The 15,063-nt window shown below is 34.9% G+C and overlaps 1 protein-coding gene across 2 annotated transcripts; it reads left to right on the forward strand.

Annotated features, from left to right (window-relative positions):
• Positions 1–3,360: 3,360 nt before the first annotated feature.
• On the forward strand, positions 3,361–4,463 carry LOC107613759 (putative dehydration-responsive element-binding protein 2H). 2 transcript variants are annotated; one of them, XM_016315892.3, is made up of 2 exons: positions 3,361–3,564; positions 3,717–4,463. In XM_016315892.3, exon 2 carries the CDS (start codon positions 3,719–3,721, stop codon positions 4,232–4,234), a length of 516 nt encoding a protein of 171 aa, XP_016171378.1. In that variant the 5' UTR covers positions 3,361–3,564; positions 3,717–3,718; the 3' UTR covers positions 4,235–4,463. The 2 variants fall into 2 exon arrangements, with proteins under 2 accessions (XP_016171378.1, XP_016171377.1); XM_016315891.3 differs by having other exon boundaries at positions 3,362–3,564; positions 3,699–4,463.
• Positions 4,464–15,063: the final 10,600 nt, after the last annotated feature.

The following is a 15,063-nucleotide window of genomic DNA, read 5'->3' on the forward strand; positions in this document are numbered from 1 at the left end:
CCTTAACAACATTCCTATACATGGGATGGGTTGACCAAGCTACTTGAAATATAAAGGGACGATTTGCTTTGTTTTGAGGGCAGCCATTACATCAAATAAGAATCGGGCAGTGGTCAGAGTAAAGTCTATTAAGAATCTCTGAATAAGCCTCAGGAAAAAATCTAGCCATTCCGCATTGTGCAAGACATGATCAAGCTTCTTAGTAATGTCTTTATGGTGTTGAATACGTCTATACCAGAAAAACCTCCCGTTGATTATTTGCAGCTCTAGTAAATTGCAGTCATCTAGAATAGAGGCAAACCGCTCAGTCTGTTATGGATAAAAAAAGAGCCCCCTTCACCTCTTCTAGTCTAAGAACCTCGTTGATGTCCCCAAAAACAAGCCAAGGGCCATAAATCTGGCTTGCTAACTTGCTTAAATGATTCCAAAGATAAGATCTCCTACCAACTTGAGGACTAGCATACATAGCACTGCGATACCCCTCAGAAGAGCCAGAGCTAATAGCCACAGTTACACAATGTTTAAACTGACCAATCACTCGACACTTTAGACTAGGATTGGAGAAAAGAAAATAAATTCCACCTTTGTGCCCTATGGCTTCCACAACACCAGAAGCATGAAAACCTAGATTTTTCCAAAAAGATTTTAAATTGGAAAAAATAGAATGCGTTTCAACTAAAATGAAAAAATGAGGGATTAAATTTTCTAACCAACTCCTTGCAGTGAACTCGTGCCATCTTGTTGGAGGCACCTCTAATATTCCACATAATAATGTTGCAACAATCCATAACAAACAAATAGAAGTCATGGAGCAGAGACGGCAACATCTAAGTCACCATGGGGCTTGAGATGTGACCTCTTTGGTTGAGGAGGCCCCACCTTGGCCATCCTGAGTGTTAGAAATAAGAGACTAGACTGGAGAAAGGATTTGTATATTATTGAGTGTATTCAAGTTGTCTATTCAAGTTGTCTAGAATGATACAATATAAAAGGATATTTATAGGTACTAAGAGAATCGTAATAATAAAAATGCAATCTCCTATAATTCAGATATACTAAATAATGCTAATTGATCCTAATTGATCCTAATTATATTCTAACATCCCCCCTCAAACTCAAGTGAAAACTTGAGTTTGAAACTTATTTAAAATAACGAAATAAAGAGAAAAAAGAAAAAAATGCATAAATTCTCTAAAACGGGTGTAGACGGAACTGCCGCTAGTCTGAAGGAAGCACAGACGGAACTACCGCTAGTCTGAAGGAAGCGCGGACGGAACTGCCGCTTGTCTGAAGGAAGCGCAGACGGAACTGCCGCTTGTCTGAAGGAAGTGCAGACGAAACTGCCAGAAAGAAACGCAGATGGAACTGCCACAAGAAAACACAGACGAAACGCAGATGGAACTGCCACGAGAAAATGCAGACGGAACTGCCACAAGAAAACACAGACAGAACTACCACGAGAGAACAGAACTGCCACGAGAGAACGCAGACGGAACTTCCACGAGAGAACGCGGACGGAACTGCCGAAAGAGAGCAAAAACTATATGATTTCTTCATGAGAATAGGAAAACAGCGGATGACATTGATGTTTGATCATTCGACTCGAAAAGACACAAGATGGAGAGAATAGGCTAGTCGGTGAGGTGAAAAAGCATCAAAGAAGTGACAAAAGGTAAAGAAAAATGGCATAGAAAAAAAAGTACAAAAACTACGGTGATTTCACCGTAAGAAAAATAACCTATCCTCTTCAAGGAGGATACCATGGCTCTGATACCATGTTAGAAAAAGGGAGAGAGAGCAATAGAAAAAATGTTTGTGAGTATTCAAGGAGGATACCATGGCTCTGATACCATGTTAGAAACAAGAGACTAGACTGGAGAAAGGATTTGTATATTATTGAGTGTATTCAAGTTGTCTATTCAAGTTGTCTAGAATGATACAATATAAAAGGGTATTTATAAGTACTAAGAGAATCGTAATAATAAAAACGTAATCTCCTATAATAAATATTCAGATATACTAAATAATGCCAATTGATCCTAATTATATTCTAACACTGAGAAATGCCTGCTTTGCCTCTCTCATTTACCCCTTCCGGAGATGATTGGAGTGATGCTGGCCGGAACCTTTTACGAACAGACCTCGGTGCGAGAGTTTGCTGTTGCAAGTTCAAAGGCCCTTGGCTCTTTGATAAAGTGGCAATCTGGAAAGAGAATTAGACTTTTACCTGACCCTGAGTTCCTTTTTTTTTTTAACATTGATTGATGGAGATCCGAATCCAGTTTCTTTATTCATTTGCTTGGTATGATTCATTATGGGCTCGTGATCCTGTTGGCCTAATTTCTTTTTTTCCTTCCTTATAACAGTGGTCCATTCCTCCTTATTGTCAATATTTTCATCATCTCCATGACCTACGTGAATAATGTGATTTGCATGCAGGAGATTCTCTTCCATAGATGGTAAGATATCTTCCTCATGATTACGCCCATGATTTTCGCCAAATTCAAAAACCTTTTCAATTTGAAAATTTGGAGGGTTAGGTACCACCGATGATGGTGGAAAAGATCTTCTTTGGAGGCCTCCCTTGTGCTAACCCCTGCTCTTGCGGAACCACCTTCGATGCCGCTACTTTCCCTTGGTGCTTGCAATCTTTTGTGCCATGGCCAAAGCATGAGCAACTCTCACAAATCAAATGGAGACTCTGATACTCAACCTCATATTCATAGCCATCAACTAAGAGTTTCTTAATCACCGGGAGTTCGAGATTGATTTGAACCCAGGATCGTGCATATTTGCCTCGTTCTGCTGATTTTGTGGCAAGATCAACTTTGATCAGGACTCTTATAGCAGTTGCAATGCGCAACATCGCCTCCTCCTAGTAGCACCAGATCAGAAGACCGACAATGCAGATCCACACCATTATTGATCCAAAGGAAGGTTCGCATGGTCGAATATCTTGGGTCCATGGCTTAACAGGAAGATAGTGCCCAACAATCATTCACAGACCGTCGAAAAGCACCTTATTTCTGTCTTCTAAAAGATCAAATTTCACCATAAAATACTTAAAACCTACATCTAAAAGATCATATCCTCCCTTGAACCTTCACACCAATCTGAACTTATGAGACAAGGCAGTATAACCGAAATATTTGTCCAACACTTAAATTGAGTTTAATAACTTTAATTTACATAGAATGAACATAAAAATCGAACATACATTTAAATAGTTTGATTTTAGAACATCCATATAATATTACATTCAATTCTATTTGTTTAGGTGAATTATCCATAAATTTATTATATAATAATATACAAAAATAATTTCTCTAACTATAAAAGAATATCAAAATAATTGTCTCATTATTTTGTTGTCTAGTTTGGAGTATAGTGGTAGGAACAAAATGCAGGCGGCTAGTGAACCCTAGTTTCTTTGTCTTGTCGGTGCTCATCTCTGTTTTCAACATCTTCCTCCTTCTTCCTTCTTATTCTTCATTGTCCCCAATCATGTGCCCCTAATCTTTCCAATTCCGATCACACAGCTAAAACACTCGGGCCTCCTCTCAGGTTAGCTCTTTTCCTCCTCCCTCTTTATCCTTCTCTTCATTTCGTTTTAGTTTCAAAGAATTCTTTAAATCTGATTTTATTTCGGTCAATTTCGGTGTAACGAATCTAATGAAGGCAAAGTGTTGTAAAATTAGGGTTTGCATTGCATGCAGAAATGTTGGGGAAAGGGAACACGAAGGGGGATGGTGGATCGAAGTCGGTAGCAAAAATACTTGCAAAATGGAAAGAGTACAACGCACAGCTTGATTCAAGCAGCGACGCCGATAAACCGATTCGGAAGGTTCCGGCGAAGGGGTCGAAGAAGGGGTGTATGAAGGGAAAAGGGGGACCTGAGAATTCGCGGTGTAACTACCGGGGAGTGAGGCAGAGAACTTGGGGAAAATGGGTTGCCGAAATTCGAGAGCCAAACAGAGGCAGCAGGCTTTGGCTTGGAACTTTCCCGACCGCCATTGGTGCTGCCCTTGCCTATGACGAAGCTGCCCGCGCTATGTACGGTTCTTGTGCCCGCCTCAACTTCCCCAACGTCTCTGTCTCCAGTTTCTCCCACCATTCTTCTTCTCCACCTGAAAACCACCACGATGATGATGTCATCTCGTTATCCTTAAGTGTAAAGCATGAGGCTGTGGAGGCTGAATCTGGGGGTAGTAACTCCCCTCCTTCTTCCTCCTGATGTGTATGTACATTTTGTTCATGGCTATATAGAACTCTTAGCCGGTTCTAGTTTGTAATGATTTAGATTTAGACGGAAGGAGACTTGGAACTTGCTTGGAAAGTGTTCGTTTTTCTTCAGCTTTTGGGCTAATGCACCACACTGGACATCCTAGTCCAGTTTTGACTTACAATTGTCATATATAGTTTACTTGGAAGTAGTGGAAAATGCTGTGCATTCTACTAGAATTGTGTTAGAACACTGCATGTGCCAATGTGGTTTGTTAATCTTGCTTCCGTTGCTCATGTTAATATCTATGTCTAGTACACTGGATTTTCTATCCATGGTGGTGGTTGGGTTATAAATTGGTTATACAGATCGAATAGTATTGAGTTTTCATTACTCAAGAGTGTGGATGAGAAACAATACAACAACATCCTTTGAGAACATAATATGTGAATATTTACGCCCTACTACTGTCATTAGCCTGATGCTTTATTACATTTCACCGCAAATTGTGTGTTATTAGACGTTTTTTGACAGTGTCGATGAATGAATTTTAATTCTTACATTACTGATCAATTAAGATGTTTATCTGTAGAATGTCACTTGGAGTCTTGGTGTAGAAAACATAGGTTATCACTCAGCAAATTACATTTTGTAAGTTTATTTCTTTACTTAACCTCCAGGATATGATTACTTTGCAAGCTTCAAAGATAGAGGAAAGATTATAAAAAAGTGTATAGTACTTGGTACATATTTCATGCGTTAGTTATTTATTCGTTTTTAATGCCTTGAGGACTTGAGGTGTATTTTAATGGTACAATAAAGTATATTTCCTTTTCTTAACTTTTGGGTCTAATCCCTTTTCTTGGGGAATTTTGTTTTAGTTTTTGGGTCAATGGTCAAAAATCATATATACTAGAAAAGGTGGTAATGATTTTGGGTGAGCGTATGCTATCCAGATAACTTTGGGCCTTAATAAGAGTTTGTTAGGCCTACGTTTGTCTCTCTGTATGAGATTTAAATCCTCTGACCAGGTCCAAAAAAAAAAAAATCCTCTGACAAAAAACTTAAATTGCATATAGGAGCTTAATTGCCCTTTGTGATGAGTATATATTGCTGTTTATTGTGTTGGTAACCCGGACCAAAATAATACTAAAAATTGACTATTTTGATTATTTTGTCCAAAATAATGATAATAATCTTTAGAATGTATGATTTAAAATTTAAACTATGTCGAGCTTACTTGAAAGGAGTATTCTCGTCCACGTTACATATTCAAACTGAAGACACATAATAGGATATCTAAACCCGATGTGACAATCAATAATGAGTCAATGACTATGATTGTTGTTTAAGAAGAGAGATATATACACTCAAATATATCTGTTTTAAATTAAGGGGGATGCTCCCATAAAGTTACTGAAAATGACTTTTTATAAAGACGCCTACGTGGCATCATATTATTGGACGTTTTTAGTGAACCGATTTTTTTAAAATTTTTTAATTAACCAAATTAAAACCAATTTTAATATTCTAAAATCCTGCCAGACCGACCGGTCTAACCGGTTCAATAAAAAACCGATTTGAAAAATAATCTGGTCCACTTTCCAAACCCACCCCTTTCCCCTAACAAGTAACACCCGCCCATTTCCTTCCCCAATACGTGAATCATATATCACTATCACCTGAAGTCTGAACCCATAGCACTTTCCAAACTCACCCTACCAAAACCCTAAGTTCTCCCTGCAACTGTTCTGTCGCGGTGCCGCCGCCGTCCGTGCTGTCGGCGCCTCTGCTTCCTCTCTCGTAGTTCGGCGTCCTCCTTCCCCCTGTCCCCGTCCTCACTGGATTCTCTCGAACTTGGAGCAGCTCGCCGCTGTGTTGCCACTCGCTGTCGTCTCGCCGGGCGCCGTCCATGTCGTCGTCGAAGGTTAGCGGCACTGCCTTCACTTCGGTTCTTCTCTTCCTTTTATGCCCTGTTGTTGGCTTTTGAATGTGACCTTGTTGATTTTTGAATGTGAAACTGTGACTGGGTTAATGGAAAATCAAATAATTGATTTTGTGCTGTTGCTCTTTTTTTAATTCCTGAAGCTTTTGTTGAAATTTTCTTGCTGCTGCTAAAAATAGAAATCAAATCATTACTGAAATTTTTGTTTAGCTTTATTGATTTCAGGTTTAGTGTGATTAGGGATTACTTGTTACTGATTTGTAACGATTGTTGCTGAATGCTAAAAATGAAAATCAAATCAAGTGTTGTTTGCCTGAATCTCTTGGTCTCAGTTTGTATGTCCATGAAGGGCTTCTTCAGCATTGCACACCACATGCTTGATTGAATGCCTATGTAATGTTTTGCATTTTATTTATGTGTTGTATCTACTATAAAGATTAAATTGCGAAAATGTTAGGCACACTGTTCTTGGATGAGACACTTTTGGCTATATTTTGATGCTTGTTCAACTTACAATTCATTAGCACATTGATTTTGTTGTTTTGTCAACACCTATAGGATTTCTATGTTCATAATTCTTGAATTTTGGGTGAATCCTCAATTTGTGTGCATTTAATTTGTTGTTTTCTACAAGTAAAGAACCTTCACCGACAGAATGTTATCTACTAAAAAAAATGAAAATAGCTAACAACTTTGAGTATGCTTTATTTTTTGTTCTGGAAAAGAAGGATGGTATTTCAAAATTTATATAGGTTCCAATGAACAACATGTTCTAATAGATAAAGCATAATCCTAAGATGTAAGCTTATGACAGTACTGATGTAAGCATGGTCTGAGTAAATTGGTGCCATCTTCATTTGTCCACTATAGACATTTTAACATAGAGCAATACTTGAGATGCCAAATTTCCAAGGTCCCATCCACTTTAGGTAATTTGGGTTTGTAGCTTCTATCTATTTCTTTCCAGTAGCCCACCACTTGCCAATAACTGCTGGATGCCCCTCATAATTTTTTGTTCCTGGAGTTTTGAGTTATCACAGATAAAGCACTGTCTTTGTGATGAAAAAAGAAAAATTTTAATAACTCCATTTATTTATTCCTTTGAGAAACTGCTTTTAGATGGGCTTTCTGCTTTGCTTCTAGTATATTTTATGTTGGTCCTTGTTTTCAAGTTTGGATATGATCGATCTTGCAGGGAAGATGATAAATGCTGTCTTTTTCTGGTCATCCTTTTTCTGTTCAAGTCGATACAAGCTCGCTTTGTCAATTGGCACATAGCAAATAGAGAAATCCAAGATTTTTCTCTCTTTTTGTCCGGATTCAGATGCTTTTTGGGCTCATGAACCTGGTTTATGATAGCAAATAGGAGGAAAGAAGTATTAGAATGTGAACATGGATGTTAAGCTTTTTGACAAACCCATTGCTTAGAAGGAGGCTTTGTTTCGTCGTGGTTTTGAGTCATGCTGTGTAAATACATTTAGAGATATGTATATGAGAATCAATCAAGTACAAATCTGTAGCTTTGCTTCATTGTAAAAAATCATAGAGTACAGCTTCAATGGATAATTTAACAAAGTCTTTAATTGTAATTAACTTTTTTATGACTTTATTATGTGTTTATAATCTCAATGATGTAATCTTGAAAAATTTGTTTACAAGAGAATGATGCATGCCGTTCCAACCAAATCTCTAACTAATTAACTATCATTTCTCTCTCACAGAATCTAGTGGCTAAGACTTCAATTGAATACAAGTTATAAAACTTTGGGCAGAAATATAATTCCATATGATCCTATGCAACATTGTATATCAGAGAGTAAAATTACAGTGAATACCGCTTGAATGAACAGAGATTACCCAAAGAAAACAAGTTGTCGATTAACAAGAGTAATTGGAATTAATAAGATACATTCAATACTCAGCAATATATTCCAGATTTCCAATGTTACTTTTCCCCCAAAGTTGACTACAATTAATCCCAGCGTAACCAACCACAGTAACACAACCATCCAGGTTTCTGCACTCAATAAAAGTAAGACAACTTTATTTGTATATCTGACATGTAAAACTGTCCCATGGTTGCCACTTACCCAGCTTGAGTGAAAGTGGAGATTCAGCATTTGAACTCACATAACTTGCCATATTAACAGTGACCTCTCCAAGGATACTAGACCTTGATGGTCCCTGTTAAGCCACATCATAATTCAAACAAACTTCTAACTGATAAAGAAACATCTTAACTACAAAGTAGAGTATACACAATAGGAAAAGCAAACAGCAATAGTATCAGCACCAAGGCAACAATAAGCTTGAGGAGACATTCATCAATCTCCTTGGAAGAATTATCTCCTGGAAACAATACAAATTCTGAAAAAGAATCTGACCACTGACAACTCCCATATTGCACCAGCACCTTGCTTGACTTTGCAATAGCTTTACCACTTTCTACCGAAACAACAGAAACAAAGAGCTTCCCATCCCTTGGGTACCTACAAACAAGAGAATCAGCATTTGTTATTATTAACAGAACCATCTATTTCCTTTATTTTCCCGCACACTGAATTACTATTTAAAACAATTCTAAAATCAACATACAACTTTTTTAGCAGCAAAATTTGGATATAAAGAGTATAATTTTGGTGATTTAAACATTTCCCCCCTTGATTACAACTACTTTAGAACTTAAAGATAAGTCATCTTTGCTTACTTTTAACATGTCACTGTAGTCATTCAATATTATGATTTGTCCCACTGCTTAGTATTATTTTATTAATAATGTGAACAAAAATATGTATGAACACTTGTTATTCATATCAAACCAACAACCCGATCCGCTACTTGCATTTGATAAAACATTCAAGTCTCAAGGATTCTATATTATAGCTCAACAGAACAACTTCACTTTAGTTCACCTTAATTAATTATCATCCATTTCCAAAATACTAAACTTCTTCACATAATAAATTTCATCATCTTTGATAAAATTCAACAAATAAAGCACTAGTTTTCGCTGTTTCTAAATTACAATAGTAGGATCTAAGATTCTGAGGCTTGCATTGCAAATTGCGCACCAAACGCATAATCAGTTCATCACCGCGGATCAACAATTGCGAACATACGAAGCGTATTAAGCTAACGTGAAAAAAAAAAATAGAACTCTACTTCACACACTATTGCATTAGCATTTATCAACGTAAATGGAAGAATAAGGGAAAAATAAAAATTAAATTAAATTATCTGAAGAGCCTTAAAATGAGAGAATCAGAAATCAAATCTTGTATCAGCTGCAGATTTCGAATAAGCCTTGTTCTTACTCAACCGAAACATCCTCTCGTCTCTCTTCTGAATCACACTCGCGTTCATAATCGGTAACTAGTAAGGTTTCATGTGATTAATCGTAATGAATGGAATACAATACTTACCATTCCACGTTTCTTGGTGACTGCTTGTGCTTCGGTTCAAGGGTGTCGGAAGAGTACCCGTATGGATTGTGCGTTACAGCCACACCAGGATTCACCTGTGTTGATTTGCTTGAAATATGTCTATGTATGTTCCTATGGCTCCAGAGTAACATCTTCCACCAGAGTCTCTTACTTCCAGAAGGAAGAACTTGGCTTGAGGAATGCCTTCTCAACATAACTCTATTAGCACTGCAATGAGTCATCACAGACCTGGGCCTTTCAAGATTAGTAGCCACTTTACCTGCTGTAAGTTAAGTTCCTGTAAATTCTCGAAAGATTGCGACTTTGAATTTGGGAATTGATGAATTGTATTACCGAGAACATCCCTTCTTTCCAGGTTTGAGCATGATCGAGTGAGTTTGGGGGAATCTCAGAAGGCTGCAAATTATTTCACCATTTCACCGATAGGCTTGAATTTGGGCTTGGACAGGATAATGGATTAGGGTTAGAATTATTTTTTTATAGGGGTTTAATTGTATTTTTAAATTATTAGGAATTTAAATGTTTGTAAAATTAAAAATTAAGGATATATTTGTCTTTTTATAAAAAATTTAAATATAACTCGGTTTATATTGTGTAAATTGATCGGAACAAACCGAATCTAATCATTATAATATGGACAATTAGGTTTATTATTTTTCTTTAATAAACCGATTTTATTATGAATTATTAAAAAATAGCTTATTAACCGGTTTAATAGAGATGTCCAATCATACTATGACACCTATAAACGTCTTTAAATAAAGACATTTTTTGTGTCTTTATGTAAGTGGTCTCCTTAAATTAATTGTGCAACCTATTTAACATGTTATTTACTCATCTATTTTCTCCATTTTTATCTAAGATACGTATGTGTAATTAGATTGGTTGTACAATTATATTGACCCTTTAATACTACTGTTGAATTGATACTCCTATATTACTGGATGTAAAATTGAAGAGATTCAGCGTTGAGATAGAATATATATTAGAATATAAAATATATATTAAAAATAAATTAAATTATATATATAATAATTAATTTTAATAATTAATTTTAGTATGTAATAAGATTTTTGTATGCTATATGTAGCCTCCAACTATTTCGGTGCTTATTATTTGCTTAATCTCAACTTCCTTTGATAGCTTAATTAACTACCCGAAGATTGGGGGGCACATTTCTGTTTCTATTTTGGTACGATTGACATATCATTTTAACGCTCCTATAATATGTTAATTGTAACACATGAATAATCATATCATTTTGGCTCCTGCTGGCTAGCTAGTAGCTACTAACCGACTTAAGGAAAAGTATATGAAACAAGAGGACATCAGCTAAAAAGTAAACAACTTAATTAATTTATAATTATATTAATTAATTTTATTTATTTTTAATTTATAATATTTGATATTAATTGTTTCTCATTCCAAATTAAAATTCTGAATGATACGTTAGAGAAATAAGGGCGGGATTAGGGAACTTCCAACAATCCTGATTTTTAATATATAAAAAAATTTATAAAATATATAAAAGAACATTCATTTAGTATGAAAAAAGAAACATTCTGAATAATGTTTAACATAATAAGTACTATACACGTAGAGGTTTTGGATTCATCTAGAGGCATTTGGCTGATTTTTGGCTGGTACCTTCTTGTTCCCTAGCATTGTTGACTTTTTAATACCTTTTAATTTTAACGAAGCTTTTCGTACAAATTAAACTTGTGTAATCTGTTATAATATGATCCAAATAATAATAGTAATAATAAATTAAAAACTACATGCTTTATTTTACGCGGTTCCTTTCTGAAAATTTAATTTGATGACTTAGTAATGGGATTATAAATACCCTTGACTAAGTCGTGGAATAATGGTTAATTATGAGGTGAGGAAACAGTTGAAGTTACAAGCTTTACATAGTACAATGGCCATGGTGATTATATAGGTAGAGAGTCCTCTATCTTATTATAGTTGGTTATGCCCAAAAGTTGGAATCGATTATTTCAATGATGAAAGTGATACATGAGATGAATGCACATTGACCTGCTATCTACTAATTTCCAGCTACACATGGTTGCCAACTGTTTTCTTCCACATATATATCTTTGGAACACCATATATGATGAGAAAAATTAGGAATAGGGATTGTGTGTTCAATATGTGCATAACTATTCTCTAATTAGTTTGGGAAATTAAATGCAATGCGTCATTTAGTTTCAATCTCCATGCATGCAAACGCTGATAATACAATTTGTGGGCAAAAGGAAAATTTAAGAAAACTATATATTTTGCTTTCAAGATGAATACTTCCTAAAATGTTCAACTCCAACACATTTCACGTTATTCCAAAAATATAAGATGAGAAATGTTGGAAGCTATTAGAATTTATTATTTTTTGTTATCAATTAGTCATCAACTTAATTCCTTTAGTTTAGTTTTTTTAATCTAATAATCCAATAAAACATACGTTATTTTATATTTTTAAATATTAATGATTAATTAATCTAATGATTTTCTAACATTCTTTATATGTGATTATGTTGGATGTGTTGATATCATGATTCCTAGATTGAGATATATATAACTTATATGTGTAGTATGTTTTAGTTAGAAAATAAATAAACTGATGAGATTTCATTAGATTCGGCAGATAGGGACTTATGTAAGTGTGATTAAAATAAATAATTATGCATCACTCTAGTTTACACCAAGAGTGGTAATGTGGTGTATATCCTTTTTCTAATTAAAAACTATTTTTTGAAAACATTAAATAACTTAATAAGTAATAACTTTGGGAGCTACTCAAATGAAGATGCAAAAAACATCTTTTTATGAAGATGCTTTGTATAAAAGTGTGATTTATTGATTTGGCCACACTTTAAATAAAAACAACACTTTTATAACATATCAAAATCTAACCCTACACTCCATCATCTAAGGGTCAAAAAGAAAAATCATCACATGAAGATAATTATAATATCTTCATGGGAGTACCCACCAATAACTTTTATTATCAAAATAAGGAAGTGTATCACTATTTATGTATGTAAAAGTAGTGTATATAACATAACAATAAAAGAAATACCAAGAGAACTTTTTCATTATGGATTTAATATGAGTATTAGTTAGATAGCCCACTAGTTCGTTTAATTGTTGGGAGTTCGAATCCCATTTTATGCATGCAGCAATTCATTGGTCAGTAACAAATTCCAAATTGCAACAAATTAGTTATTGGTATGCCATGCTTGAAGATACCGTGAAAAAAAAAAGGTTTATATTATAATAAAATCATTTGCAATAAATTAAATGATAGATGACTGATTTTGTGGTGTTCTTGTGACACTATTTAGCCTGGTCCTTTAGATTTTATTACTTGTACCAACTTTCACTCTAAATGGAAAAAAGAAAAAGGAAAATAAAAAAAGATCAACCCTACTATAACTGTAAAGGGTAAAAAAGAGATGATAAAATAGTATTTAAATCTTCCGGTTGAGAGGGGGATTGAGTGGTAGGGAGTTGTGAAGCTGGCCTTAGCTATTAGCTATGATGGACCATTTAGCAAGCTTAAAAGATTGAAATTGAATTAGGAGGAAGGCATTAACCTCATCCTTTTCATTATTATTATTATTAGAATTTAGACTAACATATCTCGTAAGAACATATGTTGAAATTGCATATATTTAAGTTACTATTAAAAAAAATAAAATATGTTATTTTGATAAATACACAATAAATATATTATAAAATTAATTTTTTTTATAAAGTTTTTGAAATTAATAACATTAATAGCATTATTAGCTACACCTTTTTATTATTATCATTCCTACTATTTCCTAAACCAAACTCTCATAACTACACATACAGATGAACCCTCCACCAAAAGATCTTGGCCCTTCATTCATTGTTTCCGCTCCTCTCCCTCTCTTTAAAAACCCCTCCTACCCCCCGGTGTTGCATTCATTATTCCATAAAAATCGAATCACTTCAAACTCTTCTTCAGAACAACACCTCACACACTTAGCTTACTTGAGTTTCTTCAGAATGAGCAACATGCTTCTTGTGTTTACTTTTCTTGTAGCTATTACTACACAGATGTTGCTACTTCAAGAAGCTATGGCACAACAAACTTCTGAGGCTCCATTGAAACCACCTTTGAAGGATGAAAGAAAGGCAGAAGGACCAGTAACTGATGATGGAAAAGCAGAGGCAGCAGAGGCTCCTATCGATAATATCAGACGGCTGGGAAAGCATCATTCCACAACAGACAAGTCAGTGGCGGGTGGTGGTGTCATTCTTGGCGGTCTTGTTACTGCCACTTTTGCTGCTGTCTTTTGCTACATCCGTGTTACAAGGAGAAGGGACACTGCTCCTGCTTCTTCTTACTGAGCTCTGTCTTCTATCTCTTGTTCAATCATTTTCCATTTTGTTTTTAAAGGGTTAGTGTAGGCATTCATTATAATTGTAGCTTTGTAACAATAGATTATGTGTTATGTTGTTTTATAAGCTGTTTTTGTTGTGAATACCATATAATTTGATTAAGATTTCTGTACTATAATTTTCTTTGTTGACTTGTTCTGTGTCCCGTTTCCTTGTTAGAATCATATTGTGTCACTTTCTTTTGCTTATGAAAGCACAAAAGTGGCTGAGAGATTCTGATGACCCAGTACATTCGTTGAGCTTGAGATTATGGCATTGTGTCTTATTGAATCATACAAATAATTTTCTTTTTCTAGAACAACAACAGTATAATATTGATTTAGGACATGATAGTATCTGATTATGTGTATACTGTGCCCTTTACCAATTTTGTTCAAAAAAAAAAAAAAGGAACAAGGAGAATCCTCTGCAATCCTAAAAGAGTCATTTGTATGTGCACTAGCATATATAATTCAACTCTTACGCTTTTTTAATTCTTCAAACCTTTAAGCAAGCCAAGTCTTAAACAATTATACTTTGATTGGTGAGTATGCATAAGTTTAATCGTCAATAAAAAAATCAAACAAAAAGATAAATGTTGAAATAATTCTGTAAAATAAATTTGTTTAAGTTGTCCAAGATGGTGGGTGGTAATTGGTAAGTATAAATCTTAAGCAATTCTACTTTCCACAAAAAGGGCGGTGCCTCCATGATCTTTGTTGGGAGATCCCCATGTCTAATATGCATCTTTAAAGTAAGGATTTAGTTAATATTTATCTTAATGTATATATTTTCTATGAAAATGTTTTCGATTAAATAACCTAATATGTTAACTATACTCTTAAAATAATTAAACAAATTTAGGATCAAAGAAATACTAGTTATTAGGAGTCAAAGAGAGAGGAGAATAGGTGCCAAAAGTCTAGAAAAGGAATAGACTAGGAATTAGGTAGTGCAGCTTCCAGCTTGCTTGCAACAGATTATAAAGCCAGCTAGCCAGCTGCTTCTGAGTTGTGTATCACTGCTTCACTTCACTAGTT

Source organism: Arachis ipaensis, chromosome B8 (genome assembly GCF_059453495.1).
Source record: "Arachis ipaensis isolate K30076 ecotype BB chromosome B8, ASM5945349v1, whole genome shotgun sequence".
Lineage (NCBI taxonomy): Eukaryota > Viridiplantae > Streptophyta > Magnoliopsida > Fabales > Fabaceae > Arachis > Arachis ipaensis.